The 27,193-nt window shown below is 36.0% G+C and overlaps 1 protein-coding gene and 1 long non-coding RNA gene across 2 annotated transcripts; both read left to right on the top strand.

Moving 5' to 3' along the window:
• Nucleotides 1-14,553: 14,553 nt before the first annotated feature.
• On the top strand, nucleotides 14,554-15,717 carry LOC124896243. Its single transcript, XM_047407780.1, has 2 exons — nucleotides 14,554-15,107; nucleotides 15,276-15,717. The coding sequence occupies exons 1-2, from the start codon at nucleotides 14,554-14,556 to the stop codon at nucleotides 15,715-15,717; spliced, it is 996 nt and encodes a 331-aa protein (XP_047263736.1).
• A 4,745-nt stretch (nucleotides 15,718-20,462) lies between these two features.
• LOC107861127 lies at nucleotides 20,463-25,107 on the top strand. Its single transcript, XR_001671745.2, has 3 exons — nucleotides 20,463-20,721; nucleotides 23,900-23,999; nucleotides 24,711-25,107. It is a non-coding gene; the product is annotated as an uncharacterized LOC107861127 (long non-coding RNA).
• Nucleotides 25,108-27,193: the final 2,086 nt, after the last annotated feature.

The raw sequence follows: 27,193 nt of genomic DNA, 5'->3' as shown, positions 1-27,193 counted from the left end.
TAGGATATCTAGGTACGGTCGGGAACCTGAGCGTCCGAACCTATGATATGAGACATCATAGCACAAGAAACTAGTATGTGATCAATACTTTGAATGTACTGGTATGCTAAATGAGGTTAAGATAATATGCATAGTTTCATGTGCATGCATAGTAACTGACTGAATCTATGGCATGAAGTACTGAGTAAAATGCATGAAATCTGTGAAGACTGAGAATGCATGACCAAGCATAAAACATGTGTTTTGAATATAGTTTGAAAACTGAAATACTAAGTACTGATAAATGAGTAACTGATATCTGTATACTATAGTCAAGCAAAACTAAAATAGGATTACTGAACCGAATACTGTACTGAGACTGTGGGAGCTAACTATAACCGATATGCCCTAATATACTATCAGGGTCCAACCTGTAACCCCAGTTGGAAGGGTGTCAGTATCGTGCCACGGGTACTAACATTGGTTGTGTGGATCCACTAATCTGAAGTCCCGAAGGACGAGGGTGTCATGCCTAACTGATGAGGGACAACTCAAAATATACGGAGGCGTCGTAGGTCTGGAACCTAGGGACTGCTGCTAGTGCCTCATGCCTAACTGACGGGGGAGACACCATCCCTATACTCACTCGGTGCTAAGTGTTACTCCCAACTGAACGATACTTATTATTAGACTGAACTGAGTTTAACTGAATTTAATAGCTATCCTGAAACCATTTTGTGGATACTGAAAACTAGGTAAGCAGCTAAATTTCGTGTATTCAAACCCCCAGGACTCGATAGCAATAATAGAAAGATCATACTAAAACTTTGAGGACATGATATGCAAGCATTTACTCAAAATTCATTCTTATAGGTATTTTCTCAAACACTTGCCATGCATGGTTTAAGCTAAGCATGGGGTTAGTTTTAAAGCATGTAGTAATAGCATAATTTCAATAATAAAATGACCAATTAAGGCTTAAATCAATGAACAACACCATTCAAACATGTGGGGTTTAATAACAACAATAATTACGTGTAAACATGGTATAAAATCAAAATGCATGGGAATTCATGGTTAAAAATCATAATAATCATGTAAAAATCACGTCTTTGAATTTGAAATTGGATTCTTGGACTCCATGAATGAAAAGGACCCATTGATGAACATCTAACATACCTCAAAAGCTTGAATCTTGAAAGAGAGTAGCTTCTCTTAAAGGTCCTTGAATGGTGACACTTTGATTTTTTTGCTCTTGGGAATGGAGAGGGTTTTTATGTGAGTTAATTTGAGGAAGATGGGCAAATAATGCCCCTTTTTGAGTTAATTTGAGGAAGATGGGCAAATAATGCCCCTTTTTGAGTTGTTATTTGTGTTTGGACGACAGGGGGTGAGGAAAAAGGACTAAACTACCCCTTGGACCCTTTTTCCCATGTAAATGACCTTCACGGCGCGGCCCGCATAAATGGGAATGGACCTCGTGTCGCGCCTCTCTAAAACAGGAATGAAACTCGCGTCGCGAGCCTATCGCGAGAGATCACTGTTGACACCCAATTTTGACTCGCCCTTTTTTCCTTAATTACTTTTTTCGATGCTCCTCAGCCCTAAATATTTTTTTAAAAAAAATTAAATAAAAAATAAGATTCATATTTTTGTTTCTATTTCTACAAGTTTTAATAAAAAGGAAATTTATTTTCATTAATAAAATTATCTTAATTGAATATAATTAAATATTTTTGACATCAAAATCACAAAATATATATCTTTTGATAGTCGCATTCACATTCTTTCTAACTGTATTTTCGGGGGAGTATTGTGACCTTATATGTATATTTTTCTTACTACATAAAATATATCTTTTACAAGATGTACATATATTTTTATTTTTTTATGTGTTTTCTTATATTCTTATTTTCACACATACACACATATATATACGTATTTTGTTAACAGAAAAATCGCAAAATATTAAGTCGGATGTTTGTACAAATTATGTCTGCAATTTATATACATTAAACTAAAATAATTTTAAATAATTTTTAGGATATCAGGAAGCATCGATGAATTTAATTTAATAAAAAAAGAGTATTCGGGCTAGCAATAGTCTAATTTCTTTTTTATTTCACTCGAGCCCAACTCTCATTTTATAAATTTCAATCAAGAGCCTAAAAATTAGCCCCAACTTAGTACAATTTCTATGTCCGCTTAGTCACTCCATCTTAACAGATACAATTTAATCTGGTCCGTTGATTTATTTTGAATTCGAGAGATCCCAAAATTTTTAGTTATTTTTATATATGTAGATATATAATTTTTTTTTTATTTATTTAACTGTCTCTTATTTATGTATTTATTTTTATCTTTTTTCCTTCTCTTTAAATTAAATTCGAACTGTCCAACCGGATCGAAAAAATAAAAAGTCATTTTAAAATCAACCTTTTCTCATATTTATCCGTATATGCATACATTTTTATTTTTCCTATTTGGTTGTTGTTATAATTTTTAAGGGTAATCTCTTCAAAATCATTCGATCTAAAGATCGAATGAATTAAAATCAGTCCAAAAACACCCGACTACCACAAATTAATCTAGTTCGCTAATTTTTCTTTCTAATCTGAGGGTCCCAAATTTTCAAACATTTATATATATATATATATATATATATATATATATATTATTACTCTAATTTACTTTTTTATATATTTTTGAAATTCGGACTGTTTCGATCAAAATCGAACGGATTAGAAATTAATCGATTTTAAATATATTTCTCCATATATTTATCTATATATACACATATATAAATATTTGTATTGTTATTATTTTGAGGTGATATTTTAGGACCGTCCGATTAAAAATCAAACGGACCAAAATTGGTCAAGATTTTAAACAACAATGCATTTAATAAATGTACACCGACCGCGTCTGCCAAAATCAGAGGCACGCGTATCGTACCTTTCCCAGCTTTCAAAACACGTGCATCAGTGTGTGGCCATAATCAATGTACCAAACTAGTTAAAAAATGGGATGCCTTCTCTCTTTGTTGTCTATCTTCTTCCTCCATAATCCAAAATAAGGAAAAAACCTAGGTGGTTGATTCAGCCATAGCTGCCCCTCTGAGCAAGATTCGCCATCCTCCTTACCATCGATGGGTCACTATCTTTTATTACCCACATCTCACAAAAATAAAACAATGTTTTATCTCATTTCTTCTTTCTCCTTTCCACCAGCCCCGAATTGGAGTAGCATAGCTGGTCGCCTGCTACATCTGCGAGCGTCTCCCCTATTTTTATCATGGTCAGTCCATGAATTTGTAAAATTCAGAGAAAGCAGTCCCAAAATGATGTAATAGTTTATTTACTGACTTCGAATCCGTCATTAATTGCTTCAGAAGCTGAAGATTTGTTCAGTAATTCAAAATTCAAATTATTTTTTTTAAATTATTGTTCGAATCTGGAATTTGAAGTTTGGATTTTAGGCTATAAATATCCGAATCACAATTCCTATGGAGGGAATCAATCAATCAAAAGAAAATTAAAGAAGAAGGAAAAAGGAGAAAAAAAGATCTGAGAAAAGAAAGGTGAAGGAGGAGAGCGAAAAAGAAAGTAGAGAAGGAGAGCAAAAAAGAAGGTGGACAAGGAGAGAGAAAAAAAGAGGAAAGATTCGTGAAAAGAAGCTAAAAAATAAAAAAATTGAGTGAAGAGTGAAAAAAAAAGATCTGAAAAAGGGAATATTGAGAAAAATCAGAAATTCAGAGAGATCAAAAGCAAAACACACACACAAAAAAAAATTGAAAGAAAGGAAGTCAAAAAAAAGAAAAAAGCTCATATTTTGATAATTTTTAGAAAAGTCGGGTCTTGCGATAGCTGGTTTTCTTTCAATTTTATGCTAAATTTTGTGTCTCAAATTGAGTTTGAGGTAGCCGAAAAACTCGACGTCAACCCCCATTTGCTGCGCCAACAAAGGTGCGACTCTATCCAATTATTTTTATCGCGTTCTTGATTGGCTTTTTTAGTTTTTATAAGCATGCGGGTCATTCTTTGAATTTGGTGTCATTGCTGCATTTTGAGTTTCTGTAGATCAACTGCTTGGATAGTTTTGAGAAAACAAACATTTATTTTGTTTAAGATTAGTAAATCAGTGAATGAAATTTTAGTTATAGTGTTGCTGGCCATTTTTAATTTTGAAAAGGGATGCGATCATGAATCTGTATTGTTTGTGAGAATATGGATGTGTAGGTTCGTTATGAGACTCATATCGTTTTATCGTTTTTATGGGAAATTGCGGTACACCTGAGCTTGACTTCAAAAGATCAAAAACATGCTTAAATATATTCATATGGTCTGGGACTGCGGTTCGTCATTCTTGATCTCGACTTTTAATACAAACCACTATCCCCTTCTGGTCATATTTCCTTATATCTTGTTTCTCCTAAGATTCGAATTCGAGTCTAGTTTTAAGACGTTTGAAATAGTACAAAAATGGTCCTGTATTTTTTCTTTCTATAGGATACGTTTGCTTATCCCACTTTGATATTATTTTACTTTACCTAAAAACGAAATTGATGGGTATGATTTGTTTTAACCTTTTTTTTTTTAAAAAAAAAAAGTTTTCCTGTCCTAATAAATATACGTTTGAATTGGAGTCTAGATTTGTTGAGTTCAGCCTTGTATTTTTCATAATCCTAGGACTATTTTTTATTCCCAAATGAAACCACATATCCTTAATACTAGTTATGTTTCTAGTTGTCCACTCAAAACAATTGTAATGTGCCAAGAATTGCATCCCTTGGCTTTGGTGATGAAAACATGACCTGAATGTTTGCTATCATTTTATTTTAATAAAGTATACCTCATAGTCATGTTCTGCTCGTTTGAATACAATATTCCTATGCTTATATGCCCTTTTCTTAATGTATTATTGTAATTTTATGGTTGTTGATTGGTCACTAACTCCTTATTATTTTATTTTACATGTACTCGAGAGTTGTGGTTCCTCAATGGAACTCACTTTGACCAAACATCGGGTCAAATGCTAATAGGAGTGCAGAGCCTCGAAATCCCGCAAAAATAGGAGTTTAAGCTTCTAAGCCGAGTTTATTATTCTTTATTGCCTCCCGATTTAATTTATATCCCCATGTTGAGTTTTATTTACTAACCCTGTATTTATTTACTTTGCTTGAGACAACTTTATGGGCTTATTATTATTTTACTCCTTTATTAAATACCGATACTTTAGTTGAAGATATCATCATATTGTTGTGATTAACGCTTAAGTAGTTAGTTCATAGAAATAAATTCGCTTCAAAAGGCTAGCAAGCCTTAAACTTGGCCAAATGGTTAGTTAGTCACTTTAAAGAGATTTGCTAATAAAACAGAAGTAGTAATTCCTATATTTTTAGAAAAAATAATTTTTCAAAATTAATTAGCAAGAAAGTAAGTCGCCAACCTTAGATTTAAATCACTGATTTCAACTTGATTAAATAAATAATGCTAACATGTTATATTTTACAAACGCTATTAGAATTTTCAGATCCAAAAGGAAAGAAATGCAAGGTATAAATATTCATCCGCTACTACGTATGAGGTACATTATTTTCGATACTATTAAAATTATTTTCGGCATTATTATAGTCTATTTTACTATTTGCACCATAGTTATCATTGTTTTGTAAATATATCATCAATATTAGTATTATTATTCTAATTATCATTATTATTATTATTATTATCATTGTCGTCGTTATTATTTTTCAACATGATTACCTATTTTGTACTCTTAAAAACACATTTCGTAATAAACTCCATGCTTTAAAATACTTTGCTTATTTTCATAAATAATTAAATTGGATATTTTATTTCGAATATCTCTTCAAATTCCCTAATAGTATTATAAGACTTCTATAAAAATTTATATTATCATTCTTATTTCCATAGTAATCATATTATCTTTTCGTACGTGGTAGTGTTATGTTTATTGAACCTTACATTTCTTCCTAAATAATGTAAAATGATGCTAAATTCTTCTATCACTGTCTTAAGCAAATAGCAAAAATAAAGTTTTCTAATATTTTTCTAAACTAAGTGTAAGGACTATCTTCGGATAGGCTCTGAGGGGTGCCTAACACGTTCCCCTCGAGTAACCAAAATCCTTACTCAGAATCTCTAAAACGTTTCGATAGACTAAAGCAGAGTTTTACAGTAAAAAAGTTTTTTCCTAATTTTCCTAAAAAGTTAGGTGGCAACTCTAAAAAATATTTTTTTTTAATCCCAAGAGTCACGACCTACCACCATACGTCGTGTATTATTTTGACCTGTTCGGAATAGGGATCGACAGAATGACGACTCTGCTAGGGATGCTTTGAACTTAGGTTTTAACCTTAACATGCTTAGTTTAGAATTTCGTGCTTTATTGTGTTATTTACTTGGTCATTGTTTATATCATGCTTTCTGTGAAAGGATACAAGCCAAATCCGAACTTGCGTTCCTTATTTGTTTGTATAACACTGCTTGTTATCGCTTTATCACTTGCATTATTCCTATAGAGTGTTGGTCGTACACAATTCACACACTGAACACGCAAGGGGTGCACCTGCATTCCTCCGAAACCTCTTTGGATTCCTTAGTTTCAGAGTTGGTACAATTAGGTTGGTGCGCCTTTTCGCAAATATTCAGTCCCACTCTCGAAATTTTTAGAAAAAAAAATCTTACTCTAGAAATAGGTCATGTTGCATAAACCTTAGACGTGATGGTCCAAGGAATTGTCATCGCAATTAGGAAACCACCTTTTTGTCAAAGGTTACAAACCTGTAGACCTATTTTATGTGATGATTGATGTTGACGGTCTAAACTAAAACACATAATGGATTTGAGATAAAAGACTTATCATATCATTTACCCTTTCTTTCAGTTGAATACCAACCAAACCTTACTAAATATCCAAATGATTGCCTCAGTCCTCCAAAACTTACAAACCTGGTGGCAAAATATTCAAGCCGTGCATGGGGCCGAAGTCAGAGAACACTTAGGCTTTTTGGTGTTCCTCATGGATATTCAGACCAACGAAGCACTCGTGCAACTATTGGTTGAGTTTTGGGATCCGTCCACACCGATATTTTAGTTTACAGACTTCAAAATCACCCCAACTTTGGAAGACATCAGTAGCCTTACGGATTTTCCTCTTGAAGGGAGGCTGTCGTTAGTCCCATCAGCCATGACCGGCAATGGATTTTTGCATACTTTAGGTTTACAGGAAAACCGTGCACCGAGGAGCAGCAGATACGGTTGGGTTAACTTGGGTTACCTGTTTCAAAGATTTGGATATCAAATGAGCTATGACCATCACCGAGAGGACTTTACTTGTAGCAGAACAAAATGGGAGAGTGTTCGCCCTATGGCTTTCGCACTTGCCTTACTGGGATTTCTAGTTTTTCCTTGAAGAAGGGGCCATATAAATATCAACTTGATGCTTTTGGTTAATACCATGTTCACTAGTTTTGAGAAACTGAAGTTAGTGCCAATGCTGCTGGCAGAATTATTCTGAGCTTTGTCTGCTTGCTCGAGAGAAAATGATTTCTTTGGTGGATGTAACTTGCTACTTCAATTCTGGGCCGTGGAACACTTCTATCAATGGGATCCAATCGGAGACAACTTAGAGGACGTCCCCAACATGATATAAAACCATGAACAGAGGTTGAGATTTTGGGAGCCACCACTAGGACCAGAAAAATGGCGGGCTTATCTGACGTACCTCATGGGAGATGCCATCCAATGGAAGCTTCCTGAGATCACAGGGAGAGCACTGTTGAGAAGGTACACCAGTTATTTTATTGATCTGATTGGGTTGGAAGGAATCCAACCATACGCTCCACTTAGAGTTCTACGTTAATTCGGCATAGAACAAAACATCCCTTTATGGTCGCCCATAGGCCCAACGGAAATTACTTATGAAAAACAAGTGCCTTGGGACAGAAATACAAAGCTGCAAGAAATGTGGATGAACATACTTTCAGTAGAAATTGGACAAAAAACTTGGTGCACCTCAGGGTATTACGCATGGAAAGTAGAAGGAGGTACAATAACACGACCAAGCTGGGAAAGGATTCTTGGGTTGGTGGACTATGGCATGGTTTGTCAGGTGGCGAGGAAAATACTACCTCACATGTATCTTACCACCTCCATGTACCGACAGGTAGTTTCGAGATCGATGGATTACATGATTCCTCCAGACGATAATGATGATGTTAGGGAAGGAACAAACGAGGAACTAGGCGACCAATCCGTGAGGAATGAGGATAATTCAGACTACCCAAAGTGGCTGATAAATAATCAAGATTTCATGGACTATTTTTTGTGCCCAGGAGATGATGATGACGACGGACCCACTTGGCCTTAGACTTCCTTTCCTATTGTATTTTTTTATTCCCTAAAAAGAGCCACATGGCCTACCCCATTGTAAGCCCTTGCGGCCATCCTTTCATTTTCTTTCAAGCTGTTGTTGATCTATTTTTATGTAACATTTTGAAACACCATTGATCAATGAAATTTGTGATTATTCTCAAATCTAAATGTGTTTAAATAGATCGTTTATCATCAAATTGATTGAAACGTAGGCCTACCTTTGGCAAAAAAGAGGCTCTATATTAGGACGCGTTTGGATGTTGCCAACTTGGTGTATATATGTGTTAATTACTTGTTACATTTTCATTATTGCCCAAACTAACATAGTTTCCTTTTTTTTTCTATCTTTCCTTTTGCTTATTAATTCCCCGAAAAAAAGAAAAAGAAAAGTTGATTTGTGTCAACTGGAAAACTGGCGGAATCCCAATACAACCTTCGATTGAAAGACAAAATGACTAATAGAGACAAGGCCTCGATGATCCCAGTGGATGACGTCGAGAGTTCTCAAAGGCCGTCGGATACTCAGAACGATGATCAAATGGCCAATATGGCATAGGAAATCGAGGTCCTAAAAGAAGAACTCCGTCAAATGTGGGATCTAACCAAGCTTACAATAGTTAGCTTTCCCGCTCATCCGCAGGCTCCAAGTATTGAATAACCTCCAGGCGTTTCTGCTAACCAAGCAAGTATACCACAGGTTCAAGCACCGCCTGCATTCCAACCCACTGCCGTAACGGTGCCTGGTTATCCATTTCCTACTCACAACCTTACTGTTCTGATCCATCCAGAGATGCAGCACATACCCGAGGCACATGTCACTTGTGAGATACCTGTGCCACCTGTATACACTATCGAAGCTCCTGCCTTCGCAATATCTGCGACTTTTAAGGTTCCATATAAGGATGATTGGTATGCGGGGCTAGGAAAAGGTGTCCAGTCAAGTGAAGAAGGGTCGATAGCAGCCCAGCTTAAGAGTCTAAAGAGAGCATTCAAAAATATACAAGTCACCAGAGGGACTGAAATTTTGGACTACGAAGACTTATGCATTCATCCAAACATCGACATGCCAGTGGGATACAAACCACCAAAGTTTAATATGTTTGACAAAAAGAGTGACCTGCATGCACACCTAAGGGCTTACTGCGACAAGTTGGTCGGGGTAGGAAGGAATGAGAAGTTGAGAATGAAGCTGTTCATTCGGATTTTGTTGGGAGAAGCTTTGACTTGGTACACCCGACAAGACCTTCGTAAGTGGCATGACTGGCGTGAAATAGCTGAGGATTTCATGAGTCATTTTAGATTTAACACTGAGATTGCTCCAGACAGGTTATCATTGGCTAACATACAGAAAAAGTCGTTCGAATCATTTCAAGAATACGCATGGCGTTGGAGGACCGAGGCTGCAAGGATCCAGCCTCCACTGGATAAAAATGAGCTTTCCAAATATTTTATCCGAGCACAAGAGGGAATTTACTTTGACAAGATGATATCGATGATGAGATAAAAGTTTGCAGAATTGGTCAAAATGGGAGATTTCATAGAAGAAGGTATCAAGTCGGGGAAAATCCAATCTATGGCTGCATTGCAAGATGCGAGTAAGGCCATGCAGACTGGTTCCAGTAATGGTAACAAGAAAAAGAGGGAAGACATCTCAGCCGTCACACCATACTACCAACCTGGAAATTCTTCCCACCATTACCCTAACAATCCCCAAATTATTGTGCACGTCCTAGTGTACAATACTCAACCGCATTATAATCTACCTCGAGCTCTAGCATACCAGAATCCACCAAGACCATATGCCCCTGTCCAAGCTCCAATTCACCAAAATAGACTAGCTTATGCACCCAGACCACGTCCAAACTTTAAAGCCAAAAATACCCGCACCTACACACTGATTGTAGAACCTTTAGGATAGTTGTTTGAAAGGTTGGGGGATGCCGGTTTGTTGCATCCAATTGAGGGAAAGGACCCTGATCCGACCTCTCAAAACTTTGACGGTAGCAAGCGGTGCGCCTATCACTCAGGAGTCCAGGGGTATGACACAGAAGACTGTTACATCTTGAAGAATCAAATTGAGTCTCTGATAAGAAGGGATATCATCAAATGCACCACCGCAGCTCCCAATGTGAACAATAACTCCTTCCCAAATCATGAAAATCGGGAAGTCAATATGATTACTCTAGAGGAGTATGATTTGGAAGAAACTATTATGCCCACATGGAGCGTAGAGGAGATCCCCACTGTATTCCCATCACAACCATTTATCACAGTTTAGTTGAGGGAGCCTATAACTGTTCATACCTACCAACCGAGAGTTGTAGTGACTAATTTATCCACTGGAAGGACCGACCATGACACTAAGGCAGTCCCGTAGGATTATCGAGCTAAAACCAAGGGAAAATTGATAGAAGCTATTGCGGCTCAAGAGATGACCAGGTCGGGAAAGTGTTATGCACCAGAGGAACCAAACCGTGGGGTTCTTGGGAAAGATCAAAACCCAAGGAGAAATATCACAGATGTTGAAGCTGTAGAATTTTGGAAAATGATGCAGCCTAAGGACTATTCAGTCGAGGATCAACTCAAGAAGACACCGGCCCACATATCCGTTATGTCCTTGCTTATGAGTTCTGAAGCCCATAGAAATACTTTGATGGAAGTGTTATCTGGGATTAGCATACCAAAGGAGAACACTAGCGAGACTTTGGCCGCAGCAATCGAGCGAGAGGTAGAGGCAAATAAGGTTTCTTTCCATGATGATGAGTTACCATCAGAAGGGGCTGTACACAACAAAGCACTCCATATTGCGGTCAGATATCATGACAAGATTGTGAATAGGGTCTTGATCGATAATGGTTCGGGTTATAATATCTGTCCATTATCCACTTTGAGGGATTTGGGTGTGAATATAGAAGATATAAGGGAGAGTTGGGTGAAGGTTAGAGCCTTAGATAGGTTGCAAAAGAGTGTCATCGGAGACATTTACTTAACACTGCAGATAGGACCAATAGAATTTCCTATCCTATTTCAGGTCATGGATGTGTCATCTAGCTACAACCTGTTGCTGGGGAAACCATGGGTCCATATGGCAAGAGTCATTCCTTCTACTCTCTATCAGTGCGTGAAGTTTGAATGAGGTCGCACAAAAGTTGTTGTCCATGGAGAACTCAGTCATCCATTTATTCTGTCAATTCAATCCCAGTAACCGAGGAGTTAGACGAAGCCACTTTCCATACTCTGGAGATCATGCAATCAGCAAAGATCAATGAGGAAGTAATGCCAACTGAAGCAAAAATGTCGAATGCTGAAAAGATGGTTGCGTCAGAGATGTTGAAATATGGGTATCAGCCCAAGACAGGACTAGGACCCAGAGCTGATGGTATAGTCGAGCTAATCCAATTAAAGCAACAGAAGGGTACTACAGGGCTTGGATATGAGCCTATTTCTGGAGTAGCCTGCAGTAAAAGATTTAGAATGACGATATTTGTGCCAGCCCAAGTCCTGGTTTCAGAACAAACCGATGATGAAGATATCATAGAAGGAATAGGAAATTTGTTTGTGGCCGTGATCGAAGAAGAATCGGAGATAGCTTTCAAGAAGCTCACCATCCGTGATGCCGAACCTGGAGAAGCCTTGCAGAACTGGACCACCAGCCCATCCCTGTTTCGTAAGGAGTCTTGGTAGTGTGGGACTGTTGTTGTTTAAAAAAAAAAAGAAAAAAAAATATTTTATTTGCACGATCAACGAGGCTTGAATCATGCCGAAGCTCTTTTGCCACCTGCCTCTTGCCAAAGTCCAGTGCCTTTGTTAATAAAAAGTCCTTATTTTTAAAACTTATTTTCCTATTTTTAATATCTATTTACTTTACTTGCTTTTTATATTTTTTAGCATAAATGTTAATAAAAATCCTCGTTCCATGATTATGACATGTAACAAATCCGTTGAGCAAAGTACAAGCAATGAACAAGGTTACAAGGAGTACGATGAGAGAATGATGCCTGAAAACCTACCGCAGGAGATCGAGCAACTTGAGAGTCAAAAGAAGCCTAATATGGATGAAACTGAAGTCATCGATTTGGGTGACGAAGAAACGGCAAAGGAAATACGAGTCAGCATACAATTGGAGGCCGAAACAAAGCAGGAATTGATAATTATGCTCAAGAAATACATTGATATATTTGCTTGGTCTTACGATGACATGCCTGGTTTAAATACCAATATCGTCTCGCATCGATTACCGACTAACCCTACATGTCCACAGGTGAAGCAAAAAATGAGGAAATTCAAACCCGATTTGAGTTTGAAAATCAAGGAGGAGGTGACCAAGCAGATAGAAGCCAATGTCGTGAGGGTCACAACTTATCCCACCTGTCTGGCCAACATCGTGCTCATACCCAAGAAGGACGGGAAAATAAGAATATGTGTAGATTATCAGGATCTCAACAAGGCTAGTCCAAAAGATGATTTTCCTCTCCCAAACATTCACATTATCATTGATAATTGCGCGAAACATGAGTTGTAGTCATTTGTTAATTGTTTTGTGGGATACTATAAAATTTTGATGAACGAGAATGATGTAGAAAAAATAGCCTTCATCACTCCGTAGGGAGTATACTACTACAGGGTAATGCCATTTGGACTCAAGAATGCCGGTGCAACGTACATGAGGACCATGACTAATCTTTTCCACGATATGATTCACAAAGAAATCGAAGTGTACGTGGATGATGTCATCATCAAATCTAAAAGGAGTTTGGATTATTTGGATGATTTATGAAAGTTCTTTGAAAGGCTACAAAGGTACGACCTAAAGTTGAACCCAGCTAAATGCACCTTTGAAGTTCCCGCAGGAAATTTATTGGGATTCATTATTAGTAGGAGAGGTATAGAGTTGGACCCATCCAAGATAAAAGCAATCCAAGACTTACCACCTCCTAAGACCAAAAAGGACGTAATGAGCTTCTTGGGAAGACTCAATTACATTAGTCGGTTCATAGCTCAGTCCACAATAATTTTTGAACCAATATTCAAGTTGTTTAAGAAAGATGTCGCCACTGGATAGACTGAAGAATGTCAGGAGGCTTTTGACAAAATCAAGGAATATTTGTCTAACCCACCAGTATTGGTTCCACCAAAACCAGGAAAGTCGTTGTTGCTATATCTGTCTATTATGGATAATGCCTTTGGATGTGTGTTAGGGAAGCATAATGATACAGGGAGGAAAGAGCAAGCCGTTTACTACCTGAGTAATAAATTCACACCGTATGAAGCTAGGTATACATTATTGGAGCGGACCTGTTGTGCATTGACCTGGGTTACGCAAAAGTTAAGGCACTACCTGTCCGTGTATACCACGTACTTAATTTCGAGAATGGATCCACTCAAGTACATATTTCAGAAGCCAATGCCTACTGGAAAGTTGGCAAAATGGCAGATCTTGTTGAGTGAGTTTGACACTGTGTACGAGACACAAAAAGCCATCAAAGGACAAGCTTTGGCCGATCACCTCACAGAAAATCCAGTGGATCAAGATTACATGACTCTCAATACTTACTTTCCTGACGAAGAGGTGTTGTTCACAGGAGAAGATATCTCAGAGTCGTATGATTGATGGAGGATGTTTTTTGATGGAGCAGCGAACTTCAAAGGAGTCGAAATTGGAGCAGTCCTAGTTTTAAAAATAGGTCAACATTACCCAATCTCGACAAAGATTAGGTTTCCTTGCACGAATAACATGGCAGAATATGAGGCTTGCATTCTCGGGCTTAGGATGGCCATAGACATGGACATTAAAAAGCTATTGGTGATAGGAGATTCAGATTTGTTGATCCATCAAGTGCAAGGAGAATGGACCACCAAGAATGTCAAAATCCTTCCTTATGTGCAATGTATTAAGGAATTGAGCAAAAGGTTTACGAAGATCGAATTCAAGCATGTCCATCGAATTCAAAATGAGTTCGCCGATGCCTTTGCGACACTATCTTTAATGATTCAGCATCCAGATAAGAATTACATCGATCCCATTAAATTGGAGATACACGACCAATAAGCCTACTGTTTCCATGTAGATGAAGAGCCAGATGGAAAGCCGTGGTACTATGACATTAAGAGGTTACTTGGAGTAGGAGGATATCCAGAAGGCGCTACTGGCAAATAGAAGAGGACTTTAAGAAGGATGGCCAATCAATTCTTTCTCAATGGGGAAATCCTATATAGGAGGACTCCAGACCTAGGATTTCTACGATGCATCGATGCCACAGAGGCCACAAGATTGTTAGAGAAGATACATGCAGGAACTTATAGACCCTACATGAACGGTTTCATGCTTGCGAAGAAGGTTTTGAGAGCTGGATACTTTTGGATGACCATGGAGAGGGATAGCATTCAATTAGTGCAGAAGTGTTACCAATGTCAGGTTCATGGAGACTTTATACGAGTTTCTCTAAATGAACTCAATGTGATGGGTTCTCCTTGGCCGTTTGCTGCTTGGGGCATGGATGTTATTGGGCCCATAGAACCTTCTGCGTTCAATGGACACCGTTTTATCTTGGTCGCTATCGATTACTTCACAAAGTGGGTTGAGGCCTCGACACATAAGGTCGTAATCAAGAATGTGGTAGTAGATTTTGCTCGGAACAACTTAGTTTGCCGATTTAGAATTCTAGAATCAATCATAACAGCTAATGGATCCAATCTTAATAGAGAACTGATGAGAGAGATTTGCGAAAGGTTTAAGATCTCTCATCGAAGTTCCACGGCATATTGACCACAAATAAATGGAGCAGTTGAAGCTACAAATAATAATATCAAGAGGATTTTGAGGAAGATAGTAGACAGTAATAGAGAATGGCATGAGAAGTTGCCATATGCTTTACTTGGATATCGTACCACAATCAGAACTTCTACTGGGGCAACTCCCTACATGCTGGTTTATGGGTCGAAAGCAATGATACCTGCAGAAGTAGAGATACCTTTATTGAAAGTCATTCAGGAGGTGGGTCTAGACGATGCTGAATGGATTTGTAGCAGGATCGAGCAGTTGATGCTTATTGAAGAGAAGAGATTGGATGCAGTCTGTCACGGTCAACTCTATCAAAATAGAATGATCAAGGCATTCAACAAGAAATTCAAGCCTCGTCGATTCACACTGGGACAGTTAGTATTGAAGAAGATATTCCCTCACCAAGATGAAGCCAAAGGGAAATTTGCGCCAAATTGGCAAGGCCCTTACATAGTTCATCGAGTACTCTCAGGAGGAGCAGTAATCCTTACAAAAATGGACGGAATAATAAGCATGAAGCCGATCAACTCAGACGCCATCAAGAAGTACTATATTTGAAGACATTAGGACTAGTTGTTTCTTTGTACTTTTTGCATTTTTCTCTAATGTAACAGAACTACGTATTATCCTGATTTCCCACGACGGGATATGTAGGCATCCCACATAGGGTTCGGTCTCCTTAGAAAACCCAAAAGCATCATCCTTTCATGTATTTAGAACTATGCTCAACCTGACTTCCCACTGTGGGATACGTAGGTAATCCACATCGGATTCGGTCCCTTCATATTTTTACCTTTTCATTGTACTAAACTACGGCCTGACCTGATTCCACTTGAATACGTAGGCAGCCTGAGTCAGGCCTGGTCATTGTACTATTTTACTTTATCTTTTATACTGAACTACAGCCTGACCTGATTCCACTTGGATACGTAGGCAACCTGAGTCAGGCCCGGTCATTATATTATTTTACTTTATGTTTTGTATCAAACTTCGTTATGACCTGATTTCTATTCTTAGGATACGTAGGCAGCCTGAGTCAGGATCGGTCACTGCACTGCATATTTTTACTTTTTTTTTGTAATTGAACTACGTACAGACCTGATTCCTATTATAAGGATACGAAGGCAACCTAAAAGGTTCAGTTTTACCTTTAGGAAAATCCCCTGTCGCTCGTAGTGTAGCCCCAGAATATGAGCAATCTCACCGCTAGAGTCGTCATAGCATCGACAAAGTCAGAGAAGCTCCACCCGAAGGATAAAGCTACATGGGTCACGATCAACAAACAGAGGTTTAACGAATTTCTGAATATGTCATAATCTAAAAACAATAAAGGAGTACTATATATACTTAATATATACATAATATATTTGCGAAAACATATATACATATATGTATTTTTCACCATACTTTCAACTTTCCCACCTACTGAGACTCCAGATTTGGGAGTGATTGAGCAACCGGAGGAGTGTTGGAGGATTCTGAAAACAAAGCCAGGATCCCCAAGGCGACACAAACCAACACCCCCTCCCAACTAAGAATTTTTGTTTGAGCGCAGGAAAACAGGAATTGGAAGGCTACGTCAAGTCAAGCTTTGGGATAGCATCAGGGGCATCATGCAGCTTACCATCAGGACAAGAGCCAAATATTCTTCCCTTTCTTTTGTTCTCTTTACATATATTTATACTAATCCTCACAAGCTCTAAGAGTTTTATTCGAATTCTTTCGCAGGCACGTTTTGAAGACCTGGGTCGAAAACTAAGAAAAGAGGATCCTCATAAGAAGATTAGGCTATTTACTTATCCCAACAAACTTTGCAAATAGGAGAGTGTCGTCTGACTTCAATAAAGTTGAGATTCCGCAGGGCAAGGACTGTATATAAGCAAACAAAGTCAAGCTTCCGTATTCCAAAGGACTGTACATAAGCAAACAAAGTCGAGCTTCCGCATTTCAAGGACTGTATATAAGCAAACAAAGTTGATTTCCACATTTCAAAGACTGTACATAAGCAAGCAAAGTGATCCTCTGCCATATCGAAGGATGGGAATGAGCAATACGACTCTCCGCCATATCAAAAGTTGTGCACCAGCAAAGGGGATGCCCCACCATAAATCAAAGAATATATATAAACAAACCAATACTCTGCCATATCGGAGAATCACATTTCAGCAAATAAAGTACTGTCTGCAATCAGAGGCCCACACCATACCAAGCGCGCAAGAAAATCACTATCACAACAACATTAAGTTCCAGCAGCAATACCGTCATCTTGTTCAGACTGAGGGCTGCCTTGACAAATACGAGGCAGTTTACCTTTGGGTAAATATCCCACCGTCAGAGTCTATTTACATTTCAGCCGATGGAGGCTATTTACATTTTAGCCGACGGAGGCTATTTATATTTCAGCCGACGGAGGCTATTTACATTTCAGCCGACGGAGGCTATCTACATTTCAATTATTGCCCCACCAGTCGGAGGCCTCCAAAAATGGAGACAATACTAGTTTGAATATCTAAACTCTGCTTTTTACATTACGATTTCAATTTACAAATTTTTAAACAACAACTACTTTTCATCCTTTTACCTGTTTTGCAAGACCATGCAGTATAACGTGGAACTACCCTCTTAGCAGCAAATTGGGGCAAGCTAGCAGAATGTCAAGCATCCCTAGCTACATCAAATATTCCGGCGAAGAAACTCAATTCCACTTGACTTAAGTTTTTATTTTTATAATTTTCTTTGTCATCACCCAGTGTCATCTTAGTCCGACACTGGGGCAATTTTTGAAAAATCGTTATCTCCTTTTCTCTCAAGATCCTCAGTAGATATCACTATCCAACATCTCCTCACCCCCATCTACTTTTAACAGCCCGTTTTGGACTTGCACCCATATCCATTTCATTCGTGCTAAAAGTTTGTTATCATCCCGAAGGAACCTAGTGTTACCATAAATTCTATACTGGGTCAAATTTTGATAAATATCAAAATTTTGCTACAATTCGAACTACAAATGTCCTGATTTCTCATGGAGCCAGAGATATGTAGGCAGCTAAAAAACCGAAGCCCGGCCATAATCTTTCAAACATTTTGTTCCGCCCGAAACAAAATTGGCTACATCAACATGAGTGCTCAAAGATTTTCACACAAATCTTCGGTCCCTCAGGGGCAATTGTTGACACCCAGTTTTGACTCATCCTTTTTTCCTTAACTACTTTTTTCGATGCTCCTCGGACCTAAATATTTTTTTAAAAATAATTAAATAAAAAATAAGATTCGTATTTTTGTTTCTATTTCTACAAGTTTTAATAAAAAGGAAATTTATTTTCATTTATAAAATTATCTTAATTGAATATAATTAAATATTTTTGACATCAAAATCGCAAAATATATATATATTTGGATAGTCGCATCCACATTCTTTCTAACTGTATTTTCGGGGGAGTATTGTGACCTTATATGTATATTTTTCTTATTACATAAAACATATCTTTTACAAGATGTACATATATTTTTATTTTTTATATATTTTATTATATTCTTATTTTCACACATACACACATATATATACATATATATATACGTATTTTGTTAACAGAAAAGTCGCAAAATATTAAGTCGGATGTTTGTATAAATTATGTCTGCAATTTATATGCTTTAAACTAAAATAATTTTAAATAATTTTTAGGATATCAAGAAGCATCAATGAATTTAATTTAATAAAAGAAAGAGTATTCGGGCTAGCAATAGTCTAATTTCATTTTTATTTCATTCGAGCCCAACTCTCATTTTATAAATTTCAATCAAGAGCCAGAAAATTACCCCAAAACTCAGTACAATTTCTATATCCACTTCGTCACTCCGCCTTAACATATACGATTTAATCTGGTTTGTTGATTTATTTTGAATCCGAGAGATCCCAAAATTTTTAGTTATTTTTATATATGTAGATATATAATTTATTTTTTATTTATTTAACTGTCTCTTATTTATGCATTTATTTTTCTCTTTTTTCCTTCTCTTTAAATTAAATTCGAACCGTTCGACCGGATGAAAAAAAAAGTCATTTTAAAACCAACCTTTCTCATATTTATCTGTATATGCATACATTTTTATTTTTCCTATTTTATTGCTATTATTATTTTTAGGGGTAATCTCTTCAAAATCGTCCGATTAGAATCAAAACCAGTCCAAAAACACCCAACTAGCACAAATTAATTTAGTTCGCTAATTTTTCTTTCTAATCCGAGGGTCCCAAATTTTTAAATGTTTATATATATATATATATATATATATATATATTAATACTCTAATTACCTTTTCATATATTTTTGAAATTCGGACTGTTCCGATCAAAATCAAACGGATCAAAAATTAATCGATTTTAAATATATTTCTCCGTATATTTCTCTCTCTCTCTCTCTCTCTCTCTCTCTATATATATATATATATATATATATATATATATATATATATACACATATACACACATACATATATAATTATTTGTATTTTTATTATTTTGAGGTGATATTTTAGGATCGTCCGATAATTGGTCAAGATTTTAAAGAACAGTGCATTAAATGTACACCTACCGTGTCTGCCAAAATCAGAGGCACGTGTATCATACCTTTACCAGCTTTCAAAACATGCGCATCAGTATGTGGTCATAATCAATGTACCAAACTAGTCAAAAAATGGGACACCTTCTCTCTCTGTTATCTATCTTCTTCCTCCATAACCTAAAATAAGGAAAAAACCTAGATGCTCGATTAAGCCATAGGTTCCCCTCTGAGCAAGATCCACCCTCCCCCTTACCATCGATGGAACACTATCTTTCATTATCCAAATCTCACAAAAATCAAACAAAGTTTTATCTCACTTGTTCCTTCTCCTTTCCACCACCCTCGAATCAGAGTAGCATAGTTGGCTGCCTGCCACATCTGCGAGCGTCTCCCTTATTTTCATCATGGCCAGTCTGTGAATCTGCGAAATTCAGAGAAAGCAGTCCCAAAATGATGTAATAATTTATTTACTGACTTTGAATCCGTCATTAATGGCTTCAGAAGCTGAAGATTTGTTCAGTAATTCAAAATTCAAATTGCTTTTCTTAAATTATTGTTCGAATACAAACTTTGGAGTCTGGATTTTAGGCTATAAATCGCTGAATCACAATTCCTATGGAGAGCATCAATCAGTCCAAAAAATTAAAGCAGAAGGAAAAAGGAGGAAAAAAGATCTGAGAAAAGAAAGGTGAAGGAGGAGAGCGAAAAAGAAGGTAGAGAAGGAGAGCGAAAAAGAAGGTGGAGAAGTAGAGAGAAAAAGAAAAGAGGAAAGATTCATGAAAAAAAGCTTAAAAAAAGAAAAAATTGAATGAAGAGTGAATAAAAAGATCTGAAAAAGGGATAATATTGAGAAAAATCAGAAATTCAGAGAGATCAGAAGCAAAAAACACACACAAAAAAAAAGTTGGAAGAAAGGAATTCAAAAAAGAAAACAACTCATATTTTGATAATTTTTAGCAAAGTCGGGTCTTGACGTCAACTCCCATTTGCTGTGCCAACAAAGGTGCGACTCTCTCCAATTATTTTTATCGCGTTCTTGATCAGTTGTTTTAGTTTTTATAAGCATGTGAGTCATTATTTGAATTTGGTGTCAGTGCTGCATTTTGAGTTTTTGTAGATCAACTGCTTGGATAGTTTTGAGAAAACAAACATTTATTTTGTTTAATATTAGTAAATCAGTTAATGGAATCTTAGTTATAGTGTTGCTGGCCATTTAAAAAAAAAAGGGATGCGATCATGAATCTGTATTGTTTGTGAGAATATGGATGTGCAGGTTCGTTTAGAGACTCATGTCGTTTTGTCATTTTTCTGGGAAATTGCGCTACACCTGAGCTTGATTTCAAAATGTCATAAACATGCTTAAATATATTCATCTGGTCTGGGACTGTGGTTCGTCATTCTTGATCTTGACTTTTAATACAAACCATTATCCCCTTCCGGTCATATTTCCTTATATCTTGTTTCTCCTAAGATTCGAATTCGAGTCTAGTTTTAAGACGTTTGAAATAGTGCAAAAATTGTCCTGTATTTTGTCTTTCTATAGGATACGTCTGCTTATCCCACTTTGATATTATTTTACTTTACGTAGAAACGGAATTGATGGGCATGATTTGTTTTAAATATTTTTTTTTAAAAAAAGTTTTTGTCCTAATAAATATACATTTTAATTGGAGTCTAGATTTGTTGAGTTCAGCCTTATATTTTTCATAATCCTAGGACTATTTTTTATTCCCAAATGAAACCACATATCCTTAATACTAGTTGTATTTCTTGTTGTGCACTCAAAATAATTGTAATTTGACAAGAATTGCATCCCTTTGCTTTGGAGATGAAAACATGACCTGAATGTTTGCTATCATTTTATTTTAACAAAGTATACCTCATAGAACACTCTTCAAGCTATTTATTTAGCAGAAGAGGCGAGTTCTAAGAAATTTCTCGTTTCAAATTATATGGAGTTCAAAATGGTTGATGATAAGTCATTCACTGAACAAGTATATCTGAAATTTCTCTTGATGAAAACTTTCATGTTCGTGCTATTGTATCTAAACTTCATCTTAGAAAGAGTACCAAAGCAAACTCTTATAAAAAAAAAAATTTGACTCTTGAACAATTATTGCAACACTTGCAAATTAAAGAAGAGAAACGATGGCGCGATAATAATAGTTTGAAGGAACCTGTCATGAAAGCTCATATGGTTGAAGAAAAATCAACCAAGAAGAAATCTGAAAATAAATTTTTTTCAAAGGCAAAGAAGACTACAAATTTCAAGCGTAATGGTGTCAATTTGAAATTTAGTGAATGCTATCATTGTCAAAAAGTTGGTCACTATGCACGTGATTGTAGAATTCACAAAGCCAAAAAGAAGAAAGAAAAAGAAAATCAAAATAAAAAAATCTTGTGACAGTGGTCACAGAAGAATTTGTAGCGAAAGACCAAGTGGAATGGTGGATAGATACCGATACAACTCGTCACATATCACGTAACTAGAATTCTTTCAAGATATGAATTAGTGGGGGATGCTAAAGTTGTATATATGGAAAACTCCTCCTCTACTAAAGTTGTGGAAAAAGAAACTGTTGAACTGAAATTTAATTCCGAAAAAATAGTTATATTGATGGACGTATTGCATGTTCCTGATATTCGAAAGAACTTAGTGTCAAGTACGCTTCTTTCAAAGAATGATTTTAAAATAATTTTTGAGGAAGATAAGTTTATTTTATCTAAAAATGACATATTTGTTGAAAAAGTTATGTTGCAAATGAAATGTTTAAACTCAATATTAAAAATAAAAATATTTTTGCTTATCTTGTGGAGTCTTTGGACTTATGGCATGAACGTCTTGGACATGTGAATTTTAGATCCATTCAACTTATGGTGAATAATGTATTAATCAAAGATTGTGAAAAGAATCATACTACTAAGTGTCTTACTTTTAGTAAATGCAAGATTATAAAGAAGCTCCTTAAGACAGTTGAAAGGACTTTCATACTTTTACAACTCACATTGATATTTGTGAGATGGATTGTTTGTCATGTCATGGAAAGAAGTATTTTATATATCACTTTTACTGATGACTAATCAAGATATACTTATGTGTTTCCATTGAAAACAAAAGTTGAAACATTTGAGACTTTCAAAACATATAAAGCAGAAATTGAAAATAAATTGAGTTTGAAAATTAAATCATCTAGGTTTGATATAGGTGGAGGGTACTTAAAATTAGATTTTATTGATTTTTGTTAAAAAGAAGATATTGAAAAATAATTGATCATGTCCTATACACCACAATAAAATGGTGTAGCAGAAAGAAAAAAAATAGGACTTTCACAGAAATGGTTAATTCTATGCTTTATGGATTTGGTATATCTAAAAATTTGTGGACTGAAGGCTTACTTTCAGCATGGCATATTTTGAATAGAATTACTTTCAGGAATCATAATGCATCTACATATGAACTTTGAAATAATCAAAAATCAAATATAAATTATTTTAAAGTATGAGGTTGCTTGGCTCATGTTCGGTTACGGGATCAATATTTAACTAAGATTGGCTATAGAGGAGTAGATTGTGTGTTTATTGGTTATTCACAAATCAGTAAGACTTATAGATTTTTAAATATTGAAACCCCAAGTCCTCACACAATTATTGAATCTTTACATGCTAACTTTTTAAGCATATATTTCTCAAGAAAAAAAGATTCTTTTGAACAAGATGCAAGTTCTTATATTTCTCCTCTAAAAAGGAAAATAGTTGAGTCATTGAAAGAAAGTCAACCAAGACGTAGTTCAAGATCAGCCAAATCAAAAGACTTTGGACCTGATTTTCAAGCTTATTTGGTTGAAAAGGATCCTGAAAGTTATGCTGAAGCTATGTCTTCACACAATGCTCCTTTCTGGCGTGAAGCCATTGATGATGAAATACATTCTATACTGTCTAATAATACATGGATATTATCAGATCTTCCTCCTGAATGTAAACCAATTGGTTGTCGATGATTTTTTAGGAAGAAAATAAAATCTGATGGTACTTTAGATAAGTACAAAGCCCGCTTGGTAGCTAAAGGATTTACTCAATTGAAAGATATTAATTATTTTGATACTTTTGCACCTGTAGCTTGAATGACCTCTATTTGTCTCTTGATTGCTCTAGCAGTAATTCATGATCTTGTGATTCATCAGATGGATGTGAAGACTGCATTCCTGAATGGAGATCTTGATGAAGAAGTCTATATGAAACAACCAGAAGGATTTGTCATTCCTGGTGAAGAACGTAAAGTTTGTAAGCTTCTTAAACCTCTTTATGGATAGAAATAAGCTCCAAAGCAGTGACATGAAAATTTTAGAAAAGTTATGATTTCTAATGGCTAATTAATCAATTATGGAGATATCTGCATATTTAGTAAATTTTAAGAAAATTCTGGTGTTATAATATGTCTTTATGTAGATGACATATTGATCTTTGGAACTTCTATCGAAAGAGTCAAAGAAACAAAATATTTTCTTGCTTCTCAGTTTGAAATAAAGATCTTGGAGAAGCTGATGTAATTTTAGGCATCAAAATTGTAAGATCTGCAAATGGTTTGACTCTTACTCAATCAAGTTGTAGTGAGAAGGTTCTAAAGAGATTTCGTCATTTTGACGATAAGCCTTCTCCTACATCATTTGATCCTAGCATTAAACTAGTACGAAATTTTGGTGATATTCTTGATCAATTGACATATTCTCAAATTATTAGGAGTCTTATATATCCCCATGCATTGTACCAGGTCATACATTGATAATGCAGTAGGAACTTTGAGCAAGTTTACTGGTAACCCTAGAGTTAAGCATTAAAATGCCTTAATTCGTGTTTTAAGGTATCTTAAGGGTACAATTAATGTTGGCCTGCATTATTCTACCTTTCTCGAAGTTTTTGAACACTACAGTGATGTTACTTAAAATTCTGATCTGAATGACTAACTCTATTACTGCTTGATTTTCACTTTATCAGGAGCAGCAATATCTTGGAGATCAAAGAAGCAGACATGTATTACTCACTCAACCATGGAGTCAAAATTTACCTCTATGTCTTATGCTGGAGAAAAATTTGATTAGCTGTGGAATATGCTGATAGATGTTCCATTATGGGGTAAGTCAATACCACCTTTGATACAAGCATAAAGAGCACAAGGTTTACAAGTTCTTGTAGAAGATTCAAGCTTCGGATTGTCAAAGGATCAAGTCTCGGATTTGCAAGTTCTTAAAGACCTTTTGGAATCATTACAAAGTCTTGTCCAAATTAAAGAGAGAAAGAGGGATTTCTACATCACATAGGTGCCTCAACTAAGGGAATTGTGGTCTTTTCATACCTTCTTTTTACACTCCAAAGAAGCACCCTTCATTAAGGGCATTTTAGGCATTGTAATGTAATAGTATAAATAGACCTTTTTAGCTTCCATTTTCATGAGACTTTGATGAATTGAAAAAGAGTATTACTCTTAGTGTAGTTTCTTTCCTTAGTGTAGGGCTTGGAGAAGCCATCTTAGTGTAGGTATTGGAAAAAAACATCAAAAACTTGAGAGTTTAATACAATTGATGGATTTCATTTATGTTGAACATTTGGCAAGAAAGGTGTGATTGAGGAGTGTGAGTCCTTTGGTCCACCTAAGAGGAAGGTTTGAGCTTCTATTGGTGAGGAGTGATTGATGGTTTGATACACCATCTTTTGTTAATCACTTGGTAGGAGTAAAGGCCTTTCTATCTATCTTTATTTTTATGCAATCTTCTTTATCTCTCTTTCTTCTAGTTGCTGTTTTTTGTTCCTTGTATGTCCATTTTCGGTTTTAGCCTTCCTTTAGGCTATCATTTGGTATCAGAGTCATGTATTAGAGTTGTTCCCACAACTCTAAGTTTTGGATCTAAGAAAATCTTAACAAAAAAGAGTGTAGAAAATCAAAAAAACCTCACAAAAAAATTGTAAACCCATTTTTGTGTTTTGGCAGATTTTTAAATCTTAGATCAATATGTTTTTGTGTTGTTTTGTTGGTTTCAAGTGCTAGATTCTTGTTCCCTAGCAACTAGGGAGTCTAGATCTACATTTGGAACAAGATTTGATTATTTTTGAGCTAGATCCACCATTGTTGTGACTTGTTTGAAGCTTTTGGAGGTGAGATCCATTTTGAGTTTGTGTTGATGACGTGATTTGTGGATGATTTTGTGTTGGTTGTCCTTGTATTGTCAAAAGGAACCTAGATCTAAAAGAAAAATTGAATTCGGAGTTCATTTGCCAAGTGGTCAAACCTTGGTCAACTCTTGAATATTCATATTGTTCTTCCTCAATCTTCATATCTTGTTGGAGAAGAATATTCAAAAGTTCTTGTTTGATCTTGAAAAGGGAGGAAGTAGAGTGTACTAGTTGTTCTAGGCAATTTCCAAGAAGCTTCCTAGTCTTGCCAAAAAAAGAAAAGAAGAAAACAACAAAAATAAAAGGAATCTTCAAGTACAATTACAAGTACAAGGGGAGACCAATTCATTTCTAATCCATTTTGAAGCTTGAAAAGGCTTCAAACTTGAATATTTTTCCTTCCAAATAAACTCTCTTCCTTCCCTAAATTAGATTTCTAAGTTTCTATTTGTTGTTTCTAGTTGCTTTTGTGTTAATTCTATCACTAATTAGCAAACTAGTAAGTACCTACTAGGTTGATAATTAGTCTTGAGTCCTTTTTGTTCGTGTCTTCGCTTTTTGTGTGCTTTTCTTGTTTTTAAGTCGTAGTAGTTTGTTGGTTCAAGTCCGTGCATCATTTTATTTGAGTCTTATCAAACAAAAATTGATTCTGGACCAAGGCATATTCACCACTCAACTCACTTACCAAGTATTGCCAAGTATTCAACACTTGTGAGACCAAGTGTGAGGTGAGATTCGAGTGTGAGTGTGTGAGGTTATTTGAACTAACTTATTTGTTCGTTTTGTAGGTTTTTGCCTTTGCTGTTTTTTGCTCTTTTTAGGTACCTCAACAATGGAAAGACAGCATCATCCACTCCGAATAGTTATAGTATTTATACTACCTTGAATCCTTTTGAAAATTTCCATCGGCACCTTGAAAGTCTACGCCAATTGATGATTGAAGCATGCCATCTAAGTAGAATCACCACTAACCAAGATACTAGTATTTTGCCTAGTATCAATTCTCCTTGTGTGCAGGTTCAAGATAATATACTTCCACCGGAAGATTTAAGAAGATTTCCTCAAGAACACATGGTTGTTGATCAAATGAATCTCTCGGCTAAGAATTCCAACTTTGGGAAAAATGACAAAGAGGTGACGCAAGGAAGAATTCTTGAAAAACTCCCTTGTAATGAGAGCTTCCCAAAGAAACAAATGGGCTGCCATGATCCAAAACTAGGTGAATGCCATACCTCATGTGAGCTAAAAGGTAACAATGTTATCTCCTACACTCCTATAAACTTAGAATATCGTGATGTGGCTAGTAGTAG

Source organism: Capsicum annuum, chromosome 2 (genome assembly GCF_002878395.1).
Source record: "Capsicum annuum cultivar UCD-10X-F1 chromosome 2, UCD10Xv1.1, whole genome shotgun sequence".
NCBI lineage: Eukaryota > Viridiplantae > Streptophyta > Magnoliopsida > Solanales > Solanaceae > Capsicum > Capsicum annuum.
The sequence above is the reverse complement of the archived record's forward strand: the minus strand, read 5'-3'. Positions and strand labels throughout refer to the sequence as shown.